This window comes from Bos javanicus, chromosome 6 (assembly GCF_032452875.1).
Source record: "Bos javanicus breed banteng chromosome 6, ARS-OSU_banteng_1.0, whole genome shotgun sequence".
Classification (NCBI taxonomy): Eukaryota; Metazoa; Chordata; class Mammalia; order Artiodactyla; family Bovidae; genus Bos; species Bos javanicus.
Genome location: NC_083873.1, coordinates 102,402,945 through 102,422,937, shown reverse-complemented (window position 1 = coordinate 102,422,937; position 19,993 = coordinate 102,402,945). Strand labels below are relative to the sequence as shown.

At 36.2% G+C, this 19,993-nt stretch overlaps 1 protein-coding gene across 11 annotated transcripts in view; it reads left to right on the top strand.

Moving 5' to 3' along the window:
- The window catches only part of KLHL8 (kelch like family member 8), a 69,323-nt gene that overhangs the window by 19,589 nt on the left and 29,741 nt on the right, over positions 1-19,993 (top strand). For 9 of the 11 annotated variants that reach the window (XR_009737107.1, XM_061420756.1, XM_061420747.1 and 6 more), the window contains exons 2-4: positions 5,950-6,302; positions 13,031-13,579; positions 14,747-14,933. Coding sequence is in view for 10 of the 11 variants with exons in the window: in XM_061420756.1 (XP_061276740.1) it covers positions 6,096-6,302; positions 13,031-13,579; positions 14,747-14,933 (943 nt within the window). In the remaining variant the exon portion in view is untranslated. The other 2 variants (XM_061420748.1, XM_061420750.1) reach the window with 2 other exon arrangements.

Genomic DNA, 19,993 nt, shown 5'->3' with positions numbered 1-19,993 from the left:
TACTATCACTAAAGTAGAATGTAGCATAGAACTGTTCATGGTGTGAATACTCATCAAATATGCTTTGATAATAAGTAAATTTGACTTTATATAAATATAGTAAATTTGATATGAAAATAAATGAGATTTTATAATGCAAGTGTCTGTGTTTAGCAGCACTGTATCTCTAATCCTCAGAATATTTCTTTAAGATAAGTGGCTTCTCTGTTTCACAGATGAGATAACTAAAGTTTTAGCGGGTTGTCATTTGCCCAAGGTTATTCATTTGGTAAATGGTGGAACCGTGAGCTGACTTCAAAATGTAGCATAAGCCTGTTTCAGTCAAAATACCCTCTATTTTTGCTTTGCGTCACTGGATAAAGTCTTTAAATTTTCCAGTTTATAGCTTCTGTTTTTGGAGGTAGTGCATTCCATGTCTTAAAAGTAATGTGCTCTTGAATTGTTCTCAAATTAGATATTTTAAATCATTTTTAAAATTTATTTATTTATGGCTGTGCTGGGTTTTTGTTGCTGTGCTGGCTTTTCTCCAATGTGGTGAGCAGGGGCCACTCTCTAGTTGTGATGTGTGGGCTTCTCATTGAGGAGGCTTCCCTTGTGGGGAGAACAGGCTTCAGGCGTGTGGTCTCAGTAGTTGCCGCTCCCAGGCTTGAGACCACAGGCTCAGTGGTCGTGGTGCACAGACCTAGTTGCTCCGTGGCATGTGGGATCTTCGTGGGTCAGGGATCCAACCCACGTCTGCATCATTGGCCGGTGGATACTTTACCACTGAGCCACCAGGGAAACCCCTAGATTTTTTTTATTGTGGTAAAATACACATAGCATAATACTGTTTTTAAGTGTATGTTTCAGTGGTATTAAATACATTCACATTGTTAGGCCATCTCCACTACCATCCATCCCTGTAACTCTTTTCATCTTATAAAACTGAAACTCTGTACCCACTAAATAAGTCCCCATTCTCCTCTCCCCACAGCCCTTGGCAATAGTCATTATACTTTCTGTCTTTATGATTTCACTATTTGTATCTCATATAAACTGAATCATACAGTCTTTTATTTGACTTATCTCACTTATCTTTAATGTTCTTAAACGTTCATCCACATTGTAGCAGAATAATATATTTATACCACATTTTGCTTATCCATTTATTTGTTTGTGGACACTTGGACTGCTATAGTGAATAGTGCTGCTCTGAACATGGGTTGTAAATATCTCTTTAAGACCTTGCTTTCAGACTCACAAAAGGGAAAGGACTAGGGAGGGATAAATTAGCAGGCTGGGATAACATATATATATATATAAAATAGATACCCAGCAAGACATACTGTATAGCACAGGGACCTATGCCTAGGATTTTGTGTTCCTTTGGATGTATGTCCAGAAGTGGAATTGCTGCATGATCCAGTAGTTCTATTTTAGATTTTTTGAGGAACTACCACACTGTTTTCCACAGTGGCGGTACCATTTTACACTTCCACCAACCGTACACAAGGGTTTCAGTTTTCTGTTGATCTTTGCCAACACTTGTGGGCTTTGGTTTCAGGGTAATGCTAGCCTCGTGGAACAAATGGGGAAGTGTTTCTTCCTCGTCAATTTTTTGGAAAAGTTTGAAAAGGAAGGTATTAGTTCTTCTTTAAATGTTTGGTAAAATGTACTGGTGAAATCATAAAGTCCAGGGCTTTTATTTGTTGGGAGATTTTGATTACTGATCAGCCTCCTTACTAGTTATAGGCCATAGTTATAGATAGAAAACAGATTTTCTATTTCTTTGGAATTTAGTGTTGATAGGTTTTGTGTTTCTAGGGACTTGTCCTTTTCATCTAGGTTATCCAAGTTGTACAGTTCATAATTTTCTCTTACAGTGTTTTTTGATTCTTTAGAATCAGTAGTAATGTCCCCATTTTAATTTCTGGATATAGTGATTTGAGCCTTGTCTTTTTTCTTAGTCTATCTAGCTGAAGTTTTGTCAATTTTGTTTATCTTTTCGGAGAGCCAGCTTTTAGTTTGATTAGTTTTCCTCTGTTGTTTTTCTGTTCTCTATTTCATTTCTCTTTGCTCTAATCTTCATTATTTCCTTCCTTCTGCTAGGTTTGGGTTTAGTTTATTACTCTTTTTCTAGTTCCTGAAGTTTTAAAATTAGGTTGTTGATTTGAGATGTCTTTTTTTTCCCCCAAGTGTTTTAAAACTGTAAATTTCCCCTTGAGTGCTACTTTTGCTGCATCTCATGAGTTTAGCATGTTGTTTTCGTTTTCATTTGTCTCTAAGTATTTTCTAATTTCCCTGTGATTTCGTCTTTGATCCATCAGTTTACAATTATGTTAATTTCCACAATTTCATAAATTTTTCATTTTTCTGTTACTGATTTCTAAATTCATTGTGAAGTGATTAGAGAAGATACTTGGTGTGATACCTATCTTTTAAAATCTGTTGAGTCTCAATTTATGGCCTAACATGTGGTCTCTTCTGGAAAATGTCCCATGTGCTTGCACTCAAGAAAAATGTGTATTCTGCTGTCGTTGAGTAGAGTATATGTTGAGTTCTGAATATGTCTGTTAGATCTCATTGGTTTATTATGTTAAGTCTATTGAAATCTTCAACTGTTAACTGTAGGACTATTTCTCCATTTCTTAGCTTTAGTTCCATATATCTTCATGACTTGTCATTAATACGTGCCTCTTGAGAAATTTGTATGCAGGTCAGGAAGCAACAGTTAGAATGGACACTGGAACAACAGACTGGTTCCAAATAGGAAAAGGAGTACGTCAAGGCTGTATATTGTCACCCTGTTTATTTAACTTATATGCAGAGTACATCATGAGAAACGCTGGACTGGAAGAAACACAAGCCGGAATCAAGATTGCCAGGAGAAATATCAATGACCTCAGATATGCAGATGACACCACACTTATGGCAAAAAGTGAAGAGGAACTAAAAAGCCTCTTAATGAAAGTGGAGAGTGAAAAAGTTGGCTTAAAGCTCAACATTCAGAAAATGAAGATCATGGCATCCGGTCCCATCACTTCATGGGAAATAGATGGGGAAACAGTGGAAACAGTGTCAGACTTTATTTTTCTGGGCTCCAAAATCACTGCAGATGGTGACTGCAGCCATGAAATTAAAAGATGCTTACTCCTTGGAAGAAAAGTTATGACCAACCTAGATAGCATATTCAAAAGCAGAGACATTACTTTGCCAACAAAAGTTCGTCTAGTCAAGGCTATGGTTTTTCCTTTGGTCACGTATGGATGTGAGAGTTGGACTGTGAAGAAGGCTGAGCGCCGAAGAATTGATGCTTTTGAACTGTGGTGTTGGAGAAGACTCTTGAGAGTCCCTTGGACTGCAAGGAGATCCAACCAGTCCATTCTGAAGGAGATCAGCCCTGGGTGTTCTTTGGAAGGAATGATGCTAAAGCTGAAACTGCAGTACTTTGGCCACCTCATGCGAAGAGTTGACTCATTGGAAAAAACCCTGATTCTGGGAAGGATTGGGGGCAAGAGGAGAAGGGGACAACAGAGGATGAGATGGCTGGATGGCATCTCTGACTCGATGGACGTGAGTCTGAGTGAACTCCGGGAGTTTGTGATGGACAGGGAGGCCTGGCGTGCTGCGATTCATGGGGTCGCAAAGAGTCGGACACGACTGAGCGATTGATCTGATCTGGTCTGATAGGTGTTATATCTTCTTGCTGTATTGAACCTTTTATTAATATATAATTTCCTTTTTTGTTTCTTGTAACATTTGTCTTATTTTTGTCTAATACTAGTGTAGCCATTTTTACTGTCTTTTGGTTACTATTTGCATGAAATCTTTTTTCAGTCTTTTCCATTTCAACTGTTTTGTGCCTTTGGATTGCAAACGAGGCTTGTGTAGACAGCATGTAATTGGATCCTGTGTTTTTATTTATTTTGCCAAAATTGGAGCATTTAATCCATTGACATTTGGTGTTACAAACCAAAATTACAGTAATGGTAGCTTTTTACATTAATAACTTGTTAAAAATTCATCTCTCAGATACAAAAAAGCACAGTTACAAACTGCTGTTACAGTGATACTAGCTTTTGTCAATTGTCCATGTATATTACTTTCATAGTCATGTGGCTTTTAGCTACTGTCTAGTATTCCTTCATTTCTTTCATCTGTAGGACTTCCTTGAATTGCAGGCCAGGTCTAGTGATCTTGAACTCCATCAGCTTTTGCTTATCTGGGAATATCTTAACTTCTCTCTCACTTTTGAAGGACAGTTTTGCTAAATATAGATTCTTGGTTGACAGATTTTGTCTTTTAGTACTTTGAACATATCTGCCCATTATCTTTTGGCCTCCAGAGTTTCTGATGTGAAATCCACTGATAAATTTACTGAGGATCACTTGTGTGTGATGATTTACTTCTCTTCTTTTCAAAATTCTTCATTTTTTTGGAAGTTTGACTGTAATATGTCTCTTTGAGTTCATCTTCTTTGAAGCTGATTAGATGTTTATGTCTTTCATAAAATTTGGGAAGTTTTCAGCCATTATTTCTATGCGCTTTTCTTTGTCTCTTACTCATCCAGGACTCCCATGATATGAATGTTGATCTGTTTGATGTCCCACAGGTCCCCTTAAGTGCTGTTTATGTATCTTCAATCTTTCTGTTCCTCAGGCCTGATAATTTTCTTTGTTTGAATTTCAAGTTTGCTGATTCTTTTTTCTACCTGTCCAGGTCTGCCTTCAAACCTCTCTAATGAATTCTCAATTTCAGTTACTATACTTTTCAGTTCCAGAATCTCTTTATGATTGCTTCTTAGGTTTTCTGTTGCTCTACTGATAGTTCCATTTTGTTAACATGAATGACTGTACACATCTTCCTTTAGTTCTTTGTGTATCTTTAAGACAATTGTTTTAAAATCTTTGAAAGAGAGCTAATGGAATTTATCCCAAACAGAGACAGTTTCTGATGATTTATTTTTCCCCTTGAATAGCCCATACTTTCCTATTTCTTTGTATGCCTTGTGATTTTTTTGGTTATTGAATACTAGACATTTGAATCTAATAATATGATAACCCTAGAAACCAGATCTTCCCTATTCCTTAAGATTTGTTGTTTTTTGTTATTACTTGGCCTTTTGTTGTTGTAGGCTGTCTCTATACTGAAGATCACCCTGAGGTATAAACCTAATGTCTCAAGTTTTTTTCTGAGCCTTTTCCTGGGCATGCATGGTCACTTTATAATTTTCTGTGCATATGCAGTTGTTTTTTAGTGCCTTAGTCTTTAGTATTTTACTTGTAAAGGGGGATAAAGAAAATGAAGGGGTGAAGGGCACCAGCCTTGAAAATCTAGAATTCACTTCAGATGAGAGGGAGGGACTTGAAACAACGGGAGAAGGTGGAATAGCAATGGAGGCCAACCCCTTGTCTGCAGCTCTGTGATCAGAAGTAGCAGGCAGCGATCAGAGGGGAGGTCCCTCATTTCCGAGGACAGAGTCCTTTTTGCCTGCTGTGGCTCCTGGAAACTCTGCAAGCTGTTCTGGGACAGCTGCTTACCACTTGGCTGAGGGTGGGCAGCTGCTACTGTACAAAGAGCTGAAGTTGACCAAAATTAATCGTAACTTATTGACTTAGTCCTCTTCTGGAAGTTGTAAGCCTTCAGCAGACTTCACAGAGTTCCACAGTAGTTACATCAGGCGGATTCTGCTGGTGCAGTTGTTGTCCATGTGGGAGACAGATTGCTTGTGCTTCTGCTCTACCATCATCCCATAATTTTCCAATTAGATTTTAAAAGAGTCCCTTCACTGATATAAAATAATGTGCTGAGGTGGTTAACATAACATTTAGTGTAAAAATACAAAGTCACTTGCTGTTTTTTCAGCAGTGATTTATATGGTCATATTACATATATAGGTAAACTATAATTTCTAGTAATTTTTGAGACATTGTTTTTTAATGTGTGTTCTGTTATTTCTTTCAATCTCAGCAAACTGGACAGTGGCATTTGAGTAGTTTTTGAAAAATGTGTGAAGTTTAGTGGACTGTATCTACCTTCTGCCTTCTCCGCATCCTTTACAAAAGAATAAATGGGATGTTTCAGAAGAGAGCTATATTAAAAGAAAAGTGTTGCAAATGGCTTCAGAAGCTGTGAATGCAAAACAGGCTAGGAATCGCTTCACAAAGGGGAAAAGACAACAGCAAATAAAGAACAGATCTTCACTTGGTGATGGTGATGGAGAAGACTCCTTTCTCTTTGAAGCAAATGAAGCTTGGAAAGATTTTCATGGTTCTCTTCTTCAGTTTTATGAAAATGGAGAACTCTGTGATGTCACACTGAAGGTCAGACTGCCTTTTTTTCTTTATTTTTTTCAATCTCTTCAGTGTATTGTGTAAAATCATGGTTTCTATAACCACACAAGGCAAGTTTTTGGTGCTGTACTTACAATCAGAATGGTTTTATTTTCAATCCTTTATTCTGTTGAAGGGGAAGGGTAAGTAAAGGGAACTTAACATAAGAAAAGTTACTGTTCTAGTTAAATGTTGATATTCACTGTTGCTTAGTTTCACTTCTGAAAGTTCTGGAGCCCTAAAACAAATAGTTATTATTTGTGAAATGAATAAATTACTGCTGACCTGATAAGCTTTTAACTTAAAACTCTTGATGTATTCACTTACTCTTGATGTTGTTTAGAAGTCGGAATTTTTTATTGTGTATGTAGCTGCACTAGTGTTTTACTGTACGTTCCTATTCTGGTGCAAGCATACCTCTCTTTTTTTGCATTTTGCTTTATTGCATTTTACAGATAATGCATTTTTGTTTGGATTTTTATTTTGTTTTTACACATTGAAGGTTTGTGGCAACCCTGAGTTGTCAGATGATAGCATTTTTGAGTCTTTTAAACATAATTTCTCTATGCAGTGGGAAACAAAAAAAAAATCATTTGATATGCTTTATTTTGGTGGTCGGGAACTGAACCTGCAATATCTCCGAGATATGCCTGTAATTTAATCTGTTTCAATATTATGAAACAGAGATTAAAGTTTTAAGTTTTTAAGTGAGATTGTTTTTTTAAGTGAGATTATTTATTTATACCTGGTAGTGAACCTAGACTTAGATGAAAAAGACTTTACTAAACTGTGTCAAAGGTTATGTTGCTCTGCTACCAAAGACAGTTTTAATAAAATTGGAAAATTGATAGAGCAGTGTGAAAGAGCCTGTATTCTGATTGTTTCTCATTGCTCATTTAAAGTACTTACTTACTATTAGTCTTATCTCTCATTGTGATATTAAGCTTTTTTGAGGATTTGTGTGCATCCATGCAGAATTTTTTAACATGAGATTTGCCACTTTGGGATCTCTTAGATTCTGCTTTCTGCTCCTGATCAGTCAGGTCTTAGAGCTCAGAGTTGTGGGGATTGAGGACATCCTTGGAGAATCAGATCAGGGGACATTCAGCAAAAGTCTGTAAACTGAATGCATAAATTCTGAGTTTCAGGTTCAGAATGTCCAGGAGTATAGAGTTATACTGTAAATAAATGACCTATATTCTCTTTAATTCTTAAACTTTTGGTGTCTTTACATATTTCTAGGTCCTAAGATATTGAGAAGAAGACCATTAAATAATTTTACTGACTTTATATGAAATTTAGCCTTGTATACATTTTAATGAAGGAACACCTAAACTCTTTGATTTGTACAGTATATTATGTTCAGTCTAATTGCTGTTGTTCTAACTTTCAACCATACTGTGAAATTCAGTGACCCACACTAGCTTTGGCAAAAAATAAAAATGTAAAATAGATTATTTGAATTTAATAAATTATCAGTTCAGTGTGTCAGTATAAGCTGAAAAATAAATATTATTGACTGTATCAGTATATAATTTTTAATAACTACTGCATATAAACTTTCTTAAGTGAGAAGTATGGATACAGCCATTTTAGGGCAAGCGATAACTAATCTCATAACTTTTCTTTGTTTTACTACGTGACTTCAGCAATAGGTTGAAATGAAAACTTGAGAAGAATCTATAGGGGAAGCCCCAAAATGCTACATTTGAAGCAGTGACAGAGGTCATTTAGGAATGAGAAACTTCATAATTTTATGATTTTAATTTTTCAACTGTAAAATTATGATTAGATTTTTGTGAGGAATAAGTGAGTTAACATGTGAAGCCCTTAGAACAGTGCTTAATACATTAAATAATAAGTAATCAATTCTTAGGATCATTATGTGTACTACTGTTATTGTTCCAAAGAGATCAGATAATGCTGCTATGGTATATTCTGTTCCTGTCATTAGGAGGAATTACAGTCTTTTAGCAGATCTGTTATTGGATTTATTTCTTAATTCTAATTCAATATTTCTTAAACTTTCAGAATTTAACTATCTATAATAAAACAACTAAACCCAGTAGGATTATGGGTAGTTTATAATGCTTTGTTCAATATAAACTTCACTTTTTACATTCATATAACCTTGAGGATTATGCTTTGATATATTCATCTCCTTTTTTCTATTCACATGCTTCCTTGATCATTATTGCTTTTAGGACAAACATTTCAGAAAGGCAGTTATCAAAACTTGTCTTATTATGCATATGAAAGGCCATTAGTGTGTTTTTAAATTCCAAATTGAGCACCTAAATTGGAAACAAGTAAGTTCATTTAACAAATTATTTACTAAGGTCTTACCACAGTACACAGAGTATAAATAAATCTGAATAATATGCTATACTTGCATTGAGGGAGTTTAAGGTTTAGCTGGAGATAGACACATATACAGCTAACTAAAATACAATTTAGTACCTGTCATTTTATGACATTTTTATGGAAGCAAAAGACAGGATCTATTAATTATATCTAAGAGGTGATTGGAAAGGCTTCACATAGGAGATTATATATTATCTTAAGGTCATGCCAGGTTTACCAGAGAGGTAAAACTTATTTATATATTATGTTTATTAGTGAAAATATTTTTAAACAGCATATCTCTTGGTAACACTAAAATTATAAATGAGGGAAGATTCTTAAGGGCAACAATTTGGTTGGGGAACAGACAAAGGGAAATTGTCTCAAAAGGGGTATTGCATAGCACTCATAATACTTAATTATGTGTCACAGATCAACAAGAATAGCATCTACAAAGATGCTTTTATTTATGCTTTATTTAGTCTGAGGAATGTCATTGTCCTTTTCATTATCCTTTTAAAGATCACAGTTAATTTACCTGAAGAGATTGATAGAGATTATTAAAGGAGGACAAACCCTTCCATCATCTCTTGATGCCACAACTGAGATATGTTTCATTCATATTATTTAGCTTCTTACTTTGAAACTGCATGTTTCTGTGATGTTTAAAAAATTTTTTTTAAAATATTTATTTATTTGGCTTCACTGGGTCCTAGTTGTGGCATGGGAGATCCAGTTCCCCAACCAGGGACTGAACCCAGATCCTTGCATTGGGAACACCAAGTCTTAGCCACTGGACCACCAGGGAAGTTCCTGTGATTTATTTTTTTTAATAAGTATTTATAGGATTCTAATGAACATGTTCAAGACTCTTAAGTGTTACAATTATTTGCCATCAAACTTTCAGCTGATCAGGTAAGAATAGTGCTCTGAAAGATTGCAGAGAAACAAAATATTTGAGCTCCATTAGAGTAGTGACGGAGAAGGCAATGGCACCCTACTCCAGTACTCTTGCCTGGAAAATCCCATGGATGGAGGAGCCTGGAAGGCTGCAGTCCATGGGGTCGCTGAGGGTCTGACACGACTGAGCGACTTCACTTTCACTTTTCACTTCCATGCATTGGAGAAGGAAATGGCAACCCACTCCAGTATTCTTGCCTGGAGGATCCCAGAGATGGCGGAGCCTGGTGGGCTGCCGTCTCTGGGGTCGCACAGAGTCAGACATGACTTAAAAGTAGAGTAGTGTACTGCTAAGAGGTAAAAATTATAAAAGTTATTATCCTTATAAATGTAACAGTTCCTGACTGGAGAGCAGACATAATCTAATAAAAGAAATGATAAAGGAGAAAGTGATTTTATATTTAACACTTAAGTATTCTATGTTAACTCTAATAAAATGATGATCACTTCTACTTTTGTCTGTTCAACTAGTAAGTCAATATTTTTATTTTTTTTCATATTGCTCAGAAGAAGGGATATTTGAGTATTTATATCCATAGATCCTTGTTTATTTGATCACCAAAATGCTACCTAAAATTTATTATTCTCATGGTGCAAGTTTTTTAAGTAAATGTGAGATAACACTGTAGAACTGTCCATGTGGCTAGACATTGTGATATGGTAATTCACTGCAAGTCAAGACATTTTCTTGAGTCTTAAACATTTAACCCCTTCTTGACTTTGAGTGTTAAACATATTTTTGGCTACTCAGGCTGATTAAAATTGGTGGATTATTGAGAAAACTGGGTAATTGAGCTAAAAAGGCAAAATTACTACATGGGATTAAACTGAAAAATTAAAATACAGCTTATAAATGGATGTAAAAGGAGACTTGGGTATATAGGCTTTTTCTCTCCTGCTTTGTGTCTTAGGGACTTTTATTTCAATGTAGTCCTCAGACATTTAGTTTGAGTTACTGTTAAGTGGCATAACTGTAAACATTTCAACTTAATGTATACTTTAGTTTTTGTTTTAATGGTTTTTTAAAAATTTAGTATGTTTTCAACAATTCATGTTAATGGAATTATACAATACTTAGAAATGAAGTAAATACATAAGAACAACAGTTTGTAAAAGAATAGTTCACAGGATAGCCAAGTTTTTTAAAAGTACTACAAATGTAAAAATTAAATCAATTGAAAAATTGTTCAGTTATTGGGGCTTCCTGCATGGCTCGGTGGTAAAGAACATGCCTGCCACTGCAAGAGACACAGATTAGATCCTGATCAGGAAGATTCCCTGGAGGAGGAAATGGCAACCCACTCCAGTACTCTTGCCTGGAGAATCTCATGGACAGAGGAGCCTGGCGGACTACAGTCCATGGGGTCACAAAGAGTTGGATGTGGCTGAGCAACTCAAAGGGCATTTATAAGCAAAACCATTTTATATCTTGTAATATTCCTTAGGTCTTGTCTTTTGAAGTTCTGATTTTAAAATCAGTTCTCAGATAATGAAACACAACTATATTACATAATCACAATGTTACATGGAAACAGGATAATTGCTAAAATACCACTATCTTATTACTTATTGATTAATATACAGTGCTGGAAAAACTGAGTACCTACTATGTTAAAAAGAACATAAAAGTAAGAGGTACAAACTTATGTATGGAATAAGTACAAGGAAATGTTGTACAACATGGGGAATATAGCCAATATTTTATAATAACTGTAAGTAGAATATTACAGAGGATGAGATGGTTGGATGGTATCACCAACTTGGTGGACATGAGTTTGTGCAAGCTCTGGGAGTTGATGATGGACAGGAAAGTGTGGCATGCTGCAGTCCATGGGGTCGCAAAGAGTCGGACACAATTGAGTGACTTAACTGAAGTAGAATACAACCTTTAAAAATTGTGAATCATAATATTGCACACCTGTAACGTACAGCAACTATACTTCAGTTAAAAAGATATGTCCTCTCAGTATCAAGAACTTCCAGATGGAAATAGATTTGTGAAAACATAAAGCTGTGAGTACTAAAAGGAATACCTGGAGTATGTTTGGAATATTAGAATGATTCCCACTTAAGCATATTAGCACCTAATACAGAAGTCATAAAGAGAAAGGTTGGTTGATTATAAAAATCCATGGGGGATGAATTTAAAGCACACTTAGAAAAGAAGTTTTGAAATATATATATGACAGATGACTAACATTCCAAAAGTCTGAGGCATTCTTAGAAATAAATTCATAGAAAAGAGTTCATAGAAGACATAAAAGTAGTCCACAATTTATGAATGAATTAATCATATTAGTAAAAGATTAAAACAGTGAGAGACTTCATTCATTGAATTGGCAAATATTTAACAAGTTAACACTTAGAATATGGCACAAGTATTGCAAGATCAGAAATGGACAATTTAGCAATATATGTCCAAACTGTACTTGTCCTTTGAAGCAGCATTACTGTTTTATGTAGGAAATTATTAATAGAGAGTGGATACAAAGATTCTCTTACAACAAAGTTCACTACTGTGTTTATAATGGCAATCACAGGAAGCAGTCTAATTTTTCAGCAATTAAAGCAGTGATGTTTCAGTGTTCATTACATTTCTATAAAATATTTCAAAATGATTTAAATAGGAAATGAAAAAACTTCAATTAAGCTAATAATAAATACTACTACATATTGATTTGTTTACTCTGCTTCAGGTTTCTCAGTGATAAATTGTGGATAATGATAGTATCTACTCATAGGACCTTTGGGACAATTAAGTGAGTTAATATATGAAAAACAATGAATAGTGCCTGACACAATAACTGTAGTTAGCAATACTGTGTTATATATTTGAAAATAGCTACGAGAGTAGATCTTAAAAGCTCTCATCAGAAAGAAAAAAAATGTATAATTAGGTGATAGTTACTAAAACTGTGGTAATCGTTTCACTGTGTATATGTGTCTGTGTATATATATATATATATATATATCTATCTCAAATCATAGTGTTGGGTACCTTAAACTTATACCATCTTAGATGTCAGTAAAATTGGAAAAAAAGTTTTAAAATAAGAAGGGACTCATAGACTCTAAGGAAAACATAGTGCCTGATACATAGTAAGTGCTGGGTGATGTTTGCTGTTATTCATTAATTCACAAAATGCTTCTGAAATGTGAAATAATATAGAAAAACCTAGTTTTATGATATGCACATTATAGATACATGTATTAAAGATTTGATTCTAATTTGAAAGAAGAAAATTGACTGACTTTTAAAAATTAGCCTAGGTTGACAGTAAGTGACCAAAGGATCACATTGTTAAATGCACTGAAATTGTCTGAAGGTTTTGTCCCTGCTACAGCATATCCTCTATGCCAATCTCAGGTTTATCTTGATACTAAACTAAGTCTGCTTTTGTTTTTCTTTTGAACAGGTTGGCTCAAAGCTAATCTCCTGTCACAAACTTGCATTGGCTTGTGTTATTCCTTACTTCAAAGCCATGTTTCTCTCTGAAATGGCTGAAGCCAAGCAAACACTGATTGAAATAAGAGATTTTGATGGTGATGCAATAGAAGACTTGGTAAAGTTTGTCTATTCTTCACGGCTCACTTTGACAGTTGACAATGTCCAGCCTCTCTTATATGCAGCCTGTATTCTACAGGTTGAACTGGTGGCTAGAGCTTGTTGTGAATACATGAAGTTACATTTTCATCCGTCCAACTGTCTGGCGGTAAGAGCCTTTGCAGAAAGTCACAATCGAGTAGACCTAATGGACATGGCGGATCAGTATGCCTGTGAGCATTTTACTGAAGTGGTGGAGTGTGAAGACTTCGTAAGCGTGTCACCTCAGCATCTCCATAAGCTTTTGTCCTCCAGTGACCTAAACATTGAGAATGAAAAGCAGGTCTATAGTGCTGCCATCAAGTGGCTTCTTGCCAATCCTCAACATCATCCCCAATGGTTGGATGAAACGCTTGCACAGGTGAGGACAAATAAGATTGTATATAGAAAGGAAATGATAGGGAAACAAATCAGCATGTTCCATTTACCATAAAAGGTGGGGATTATCGATTGATGTAATATAATGTGAAAGTAGCTTTGACTCTCCTGTACCATTTAAGGATAAGTCTGAATGTGCGATATTTGAATTAGAAATGTCACTACCTGCTTTTTAACCTGAATAGTTACAAAGCCCCTTTGAGATAGTAGTAATGAATATTTTATTTATGCTGAAATGTTCTGAGGAAACAGCTCTAAATTAATTTATAACTATTGTTTTATAATATAAAGTTTCTAAACTTACTGAACTGCTTTGCTAATGAAACTTTATTTGTTCCTAGTGCATATAGGTTTGTTCTCGAAAGAATTATAAGACATCACTTTGTTTTCTTCCCTCACCATTTTGTAGCTTCAGAAATGTCTCTTTTTGTTTACTTTTCCTATCAATAGGAATTTCTTAGATAGGGAGATGACAAATAGGCCTTAGAATTACCTTGACAATAAGTTGGTCTACAAAACCAAAAAGTTTTATTTTGCACCTGTATTATATATTTGTGTATGTGTGTGTGCCTTTAACTCAAAATCACATTATGGGGTTTGATCGTCCCTTTAATATACTAGACAGTCAATGCATTTTTAAGAGAAGAATGGTGAGTGCCTCTACTGAAAGAAGGGGATTATCACTGAGTATAACCTTCCAAGTTGAAGAAAACAACACCCGTTTGCTTCAGATATGAGCGTGTGTGTGTGTAAGAAGTCACATTTCCATGTTTGGTCTTAGCATTAAAAGGCAAACAAACATAGCAGCACAATTGTGTTTTGATTGTACCTTTTCTTCAACAGCAAGGGGCCTTACGATTATGGCAGTACCATTTCTGGAAGTGAGTAAGTAGCTTGAATTAAGACAATTGAATTATTTTATCCAGTCTACTTAAATCTGTATTTAAAAGGGAAGGATGTAGTTAACATATAATCTGATTTCATTAGTACAGACCAGTACTGGGAATTGCTTTAGAACTTGGCACAGTGAACTTCATTCACATGTTAGAAAGTAAATGAGATTTGAAGAGAACATTGCTGCAGTGAAAGTAGAGAATGAGCTACCCAATTGCAACTTATATTTTTATCTGCAACTGTTCACAATCCTTAGGTTCGTTTGCCGCTGTTGCCAGTTGACTTTCTCATGGGTGTTGTGGCAAAAGAACAGATTGTCAAACAAAATCTAAAATGTAGAGATTTATTAGATGAAGCAAGAAATTACCACCTTCACTTGAGTAGCAGAGCAGTACCTGACTTCGAATACTCTATTCGGACTACCCCAAGGAAACATACTGCTGGTAATGAAATTACTCATTTTATTAACTCTGCTGGAAGGAGTTTTGTTCTTTTTGAAGGTTGTTCTATGAATGTCTAAACCTAATTGTAAGATTATGTAGTATCGATTGTCTTAAAGTAGTAATTGGCAAATAAGATTATGTATGAATTTTTACTGTACTTGACTTCAGATAGTTTTTCAATAAGCCAATTTTTTACAAAGCCATAACAAAACATATACACTATGAGGAGTCTGCTGAAATATCTCTTTCTTGAGAGTCTTTTTGATTTCTTCTAAGCAGAATTAGTTCCTCTGTCATTTTTGCTTAAATGACACTTGCTTTGCGCTTTTTTCACTGTGTTGCATTGAAATTCATTTGACATGTTTTGAGCCTTTCAAAGACAGGTAAGTATCTTAATAGGTTTGTATCACAGGTACCAGGCATGGAGCTTGATATGTGTTATATATTTAAATATTTGTTTTTTCATTTCACCACAGCAAAAAAGGTTCTAAATACATCTAATGTTAGGTTAGTATAATAGACTATATTAGACTCTTAGAATATAAAGCTCTTATACTTCAGAGGCAAGTAGTTTTGCCTTTATTTGCCATAGTTTTCAGACTTTATGTTTTCCTGAGAAAGTAAGTCTGTGTTCACTTATGTTACTCTTCATGAAGAATATGTTTGTGGGACAAGGGGAAATAAATGTGATCTATGACTTTAGGAATCAGTAGTCTGAACAGAGACTTCCTGTACATCTGCTGTGACCTAACAGGGTTATTAAATAAAGAGATTTGTGAAATAACCTAAAAAAAAAAGGCAATACATGATCATGTATAGTGGGATTTTATCTGAATAGTATGAAGAAAGTTTGAATGTGGTAGATCTGCCTGTGAAGAAGTTGTTGTTCAGTCACTCAGTCGTGTCCAACTCTTTGTGACCCCATGGACTGCAGCATACCAGGCTTCCCTGTCCTTCACCATCTCTTGGAGCTTGCTCAAACTCATGTCCTTTGAGTCGGTGATGACATGCAACCATTTGATTCCAGCTTGTGCTCCATCCAGCCTGGCATTTCACATGATGTACTCTGCATATAAGTTAAATAAGTAGGGTGACAATATACAGCTTTGACATATTCCTTTTCCTATTTGGAACCAGTCTATAGTTCTCCTAAATAATTAGTATAACATAAAAAGGATGGCTTATTTATTTTCCCTCTTTATAGGTTGATATCAAGTATTAAATTTTTGAAGTGTAATTTTTTTTAGCTGTGAATCCTGTTTCAAGAGTTAAGGTGTTTAATTCTTCAGATTCAGATGTGAATTCAAAGACCTTGGCAATTTATGTTATATGCCAAATGTATATTAGACCCTCATATCCATGATCTCTTACATGATTGCAAGAACTTAGTGAAGGATTTGATCCTTATTATGAGAAAGATGGTGTTACTTCGTCTTATGGATAAGGAAAAAAAAATCAGGGTGAAGAAATGCACAGGGCCACATGGAACACTGGAGAAAGGATTTGTGTCCCGATCTTAACTTCATTTTAATTTTTTCCATTCCATGTCATATTCCTGGATGACCTATATAGCTGAAATATTAGGGTTCACTTAAATAAAATCTAATTGGTAGTTGGGATTATATTCATGGATTGTAATTCCAGCTGTGCCATTAAGCATCTGTAATTTGGGGCAGATTTCTTAATCTCTGAAGGCCTCAGTTTATAAATAATTTTGATTACATGATCTTTAAAGTCTCTTTCAACTTTAAATTTCTCCAACTTTTAAATATTGAATTAGTTGAAAAAGGTGGCACAAGACGTTCTGGTCACTCATTTTATGCAGTCATTTCAGCAAACATTTATTCAGTATCTACTGTGTGCCAGGTTCTTGGTTAGGCATTAGAAATGCAGACATAGGACTTCCCTGGTACTGTCCAGGGGTTGAGAGTCTGCCAGCCAATGCAAAGGACATTGGCTCCATCCTCGGCTGGAAAGATCCCACATGCGGCTGGGCAGCTACACCCAAGCACCACAACTTGTGAGGCCAAGCTCTAGAGCCCTTGAGCCACAACTGGTGAAGCCTACACGCCCTCAGTTCAGTTCAGTTCAGTCACTCAGTCGTGTCTGACTCTTTGTGACCCCATGAATTGCTGCACGCCAGGCCTCCCTGGATCACCAACTCCCGGAGTTCACTCAAACTCATGTCCATTGTGTCCGTGATGCCATCCAGCCATCTCATCCTCTGTCGTCACCTTTTCCTCCTGCCCCCAATCCCTCCCAGCATCAGAGTCTTTTCCAATGAGTCAACTCTTTGCACGAGGTGGCCAAAGTACTGGAGTTTCAGCTTTAGCATCATTCCTTCCAAAGAACACCCAGGACTGATCTCCTTTAGAATGGACTGGTTGGATCTCCTTGCAGTCTAAGGGACTCTGAAGAACCTTCTCCAACACCACAGTTCAAAAGCATCAATTCTCTGGTGCTCAGCTTTCTTCACAGTCCAACTCTCACATCCATACATGACCACTGGAAAAACCATAGCCTTGACTAGACGGACCTTTGTTGGCACAGTAATGTCTCTGCTTCTGAATATGCTATCTAGGTTGGTCATAACTTTCCTTCCAAGGAGTAAGTGTCTTTTAATCTCATGGCTGCAGTCACCATCTGCAGTGATTTTGGAGCCCAAAAAAATAAAGTCTAACACTGTTTTCACTGTTGCCCCATCTATTTCCCATGAAGTGATGGGACCGGATGCCATGATCTTCGTTTTCTGAATGTTGAGCTTTAAGCCAACTTTTTCACTCTCCTCTTTCACTTTCATCAAGAGGCTAATTTTTAGTTTCTCTTCACTTTCTGCCATAAGGGTGGTGTCATCTGCATATCTGAGGTTATTGATGTTTCTCCTGGCAATCCTGATTCCAGCTTGTGCTTCTTCCAGCCCAGCATTTCTCATGATGTACTCTGCATAGAAGTGAAATAAGCAGGGTGACAATATACAGCCTTGACGTATTCCTTTTGCTATTTGGAACCAGTCCATGTCCAGTTCTAACTGTTGCTTCCTGACCTGCGTATAGGTTTCTCAAGAGGCAGGTCAGGTGGCCTGGTATTCCCATCTCTTTCAGAATTTTCCACAGTTTATTGTGATCCACACAGTCAAAGGCTTTGGCATAGTCAGTAAAGCAGAAATAGATATTTTTCTGGAACTTTCTTGCTTTTTCCATGATCCAGCAGATGTTGGCAATTTGATCTCTGGTTCCTCTGCCTTTTCTAAAACCAGCTTGAACTTCTGAAAGTTCATGGTTCACGTATTGCTGAAGCCTGGCTTGGAGAATTTTGAGCATTACTTTACTAGTGTGTGAGATGAGTGCAATTGTGCGGTAGTTTGAGCATTCTTTGGCATTGCCTTTCTCTGGGATTGGAATGAAAACTGACCTTTTCCAGTCCTGTGGCCACTGCTGAGTTTTCCAAATTTGCTGGCATATTGAGTGCAGCATTTTCACAGCATCATCTTTCAGGATTTTAAATAGCTCAACTGGGATTCTATCACCTCCACTAGCTTTGTTCGTAGTGATGCTTTCTAAGGCCCATTTGACTTCTCATTCCAGGATGTCTGGCTGTAGGTGAGTGATCACACCATCGTGATTATCTGAGTCGTGAAGCTCTTTTTTGTACAGTTTTTCTGTGTATTCTTGCTACCTCTTCTTAATATCTTCTGCTAGGTCCATACCATTTCTGTCCTTTATTGAGCCCATCTTTGCATGAAATGTTCCCTTGGTATCTCTAATTTTCTTGAAGAGATCTTTAGTCTTTCCCTATATACATGCCCTGAGCTCCAGGACAAGACAAGCCACCCCAACGAGAAGCCCAGGCACTGCAACTCACAAAAGCCTATGTGCACAGCAGCGAAGACCCAGTGCAGCCAAAAATAAATAAATAGAAGTTATTTTTTAAAATAGTATTAAGAAGAAGAAAAGAAATGCAAACACAAATAGAACATAGCCATTCCTATTTTGAGAGAACTTTGTCTGATCTAGAGAAATAGACATATGAGTAAGTAAATGCAATAAAGTGTTATAGGTGCTTTGATATAATCACAAAGTAGGGAAGCAAAAAGAGTGGTTATTTTTATTTTAGAAGAGCCAGAAAAGGTTTTATAGAGAAAGTAACCCCCCAGTTTTAGTTTTCAGTAATAAATAGTTGTTTTTCTAGGTGCCAGTTAGAGACAAGGATATTCAGCTCACATTACATTTACTGAATGTTCAGTACATGCCAGGCACTGTGCTTGTCTTTACTAGTGCATAGATCCTTAACACACTGTCTTAATCCAGCTTAGACTCTGATAGATGCCAGCATAATAGATCATTTCAACACTGTATTACATGAATGGTAGTTACCAAAAGTTGCTGTCAGGGCATTGAGGATAATCACTGTATGGGTTGATGCAGGAGCTTGAACATTAAAGTAAGAGAGAGAATCGGGTTATAGACCCTGCAGGGCCGTTATGCTATACTAAGGCTTTATCTTGTAGAGCAGAGGTTCTCATAGAATGGGGCACGTGGTGGCCTCTTGACCAACAGCATCAGCATTCACTTAGGAACTTTTTAGAAATTCAGAACTTTAGACCTACCCAAACCCACTGAATCAAACTCTTGGGAGTGGGGAAGGGTCAGGCCCAGCCATCTGTGTTTTATAAAGTTCTCCTGGTGATCCTGAATGAGAATAAGGTGTTGATTTTTTTCTTTTTAAACAATGTGGTAAAATGCATATAAAAATTGCCATTTTAACCTTCTAAAATTAATTTTTACTATAGTTGTTTTACAGTGCTGTGTTTGTTTCTGCTGTACAGTTAAATAGTGGCATTCAATAAAATTTTTAATGACTACTGATACAGGTGTGACAGGCTGTTGAAAAGAGTCTTTGAATTATTCTGTTGACAATCTGAAAGCAAAAAGAAAACTGAGTGGTAAAAGAGAACAGGATTTTGCAGTAATAGCTGATGAGGCTCTGAACTGAGGTGCGAATAGCTGGGAGGTGAAAGACTGTCTCAGGGAAGGAAGAGGATGTTTACGTGGGTGAGGAAG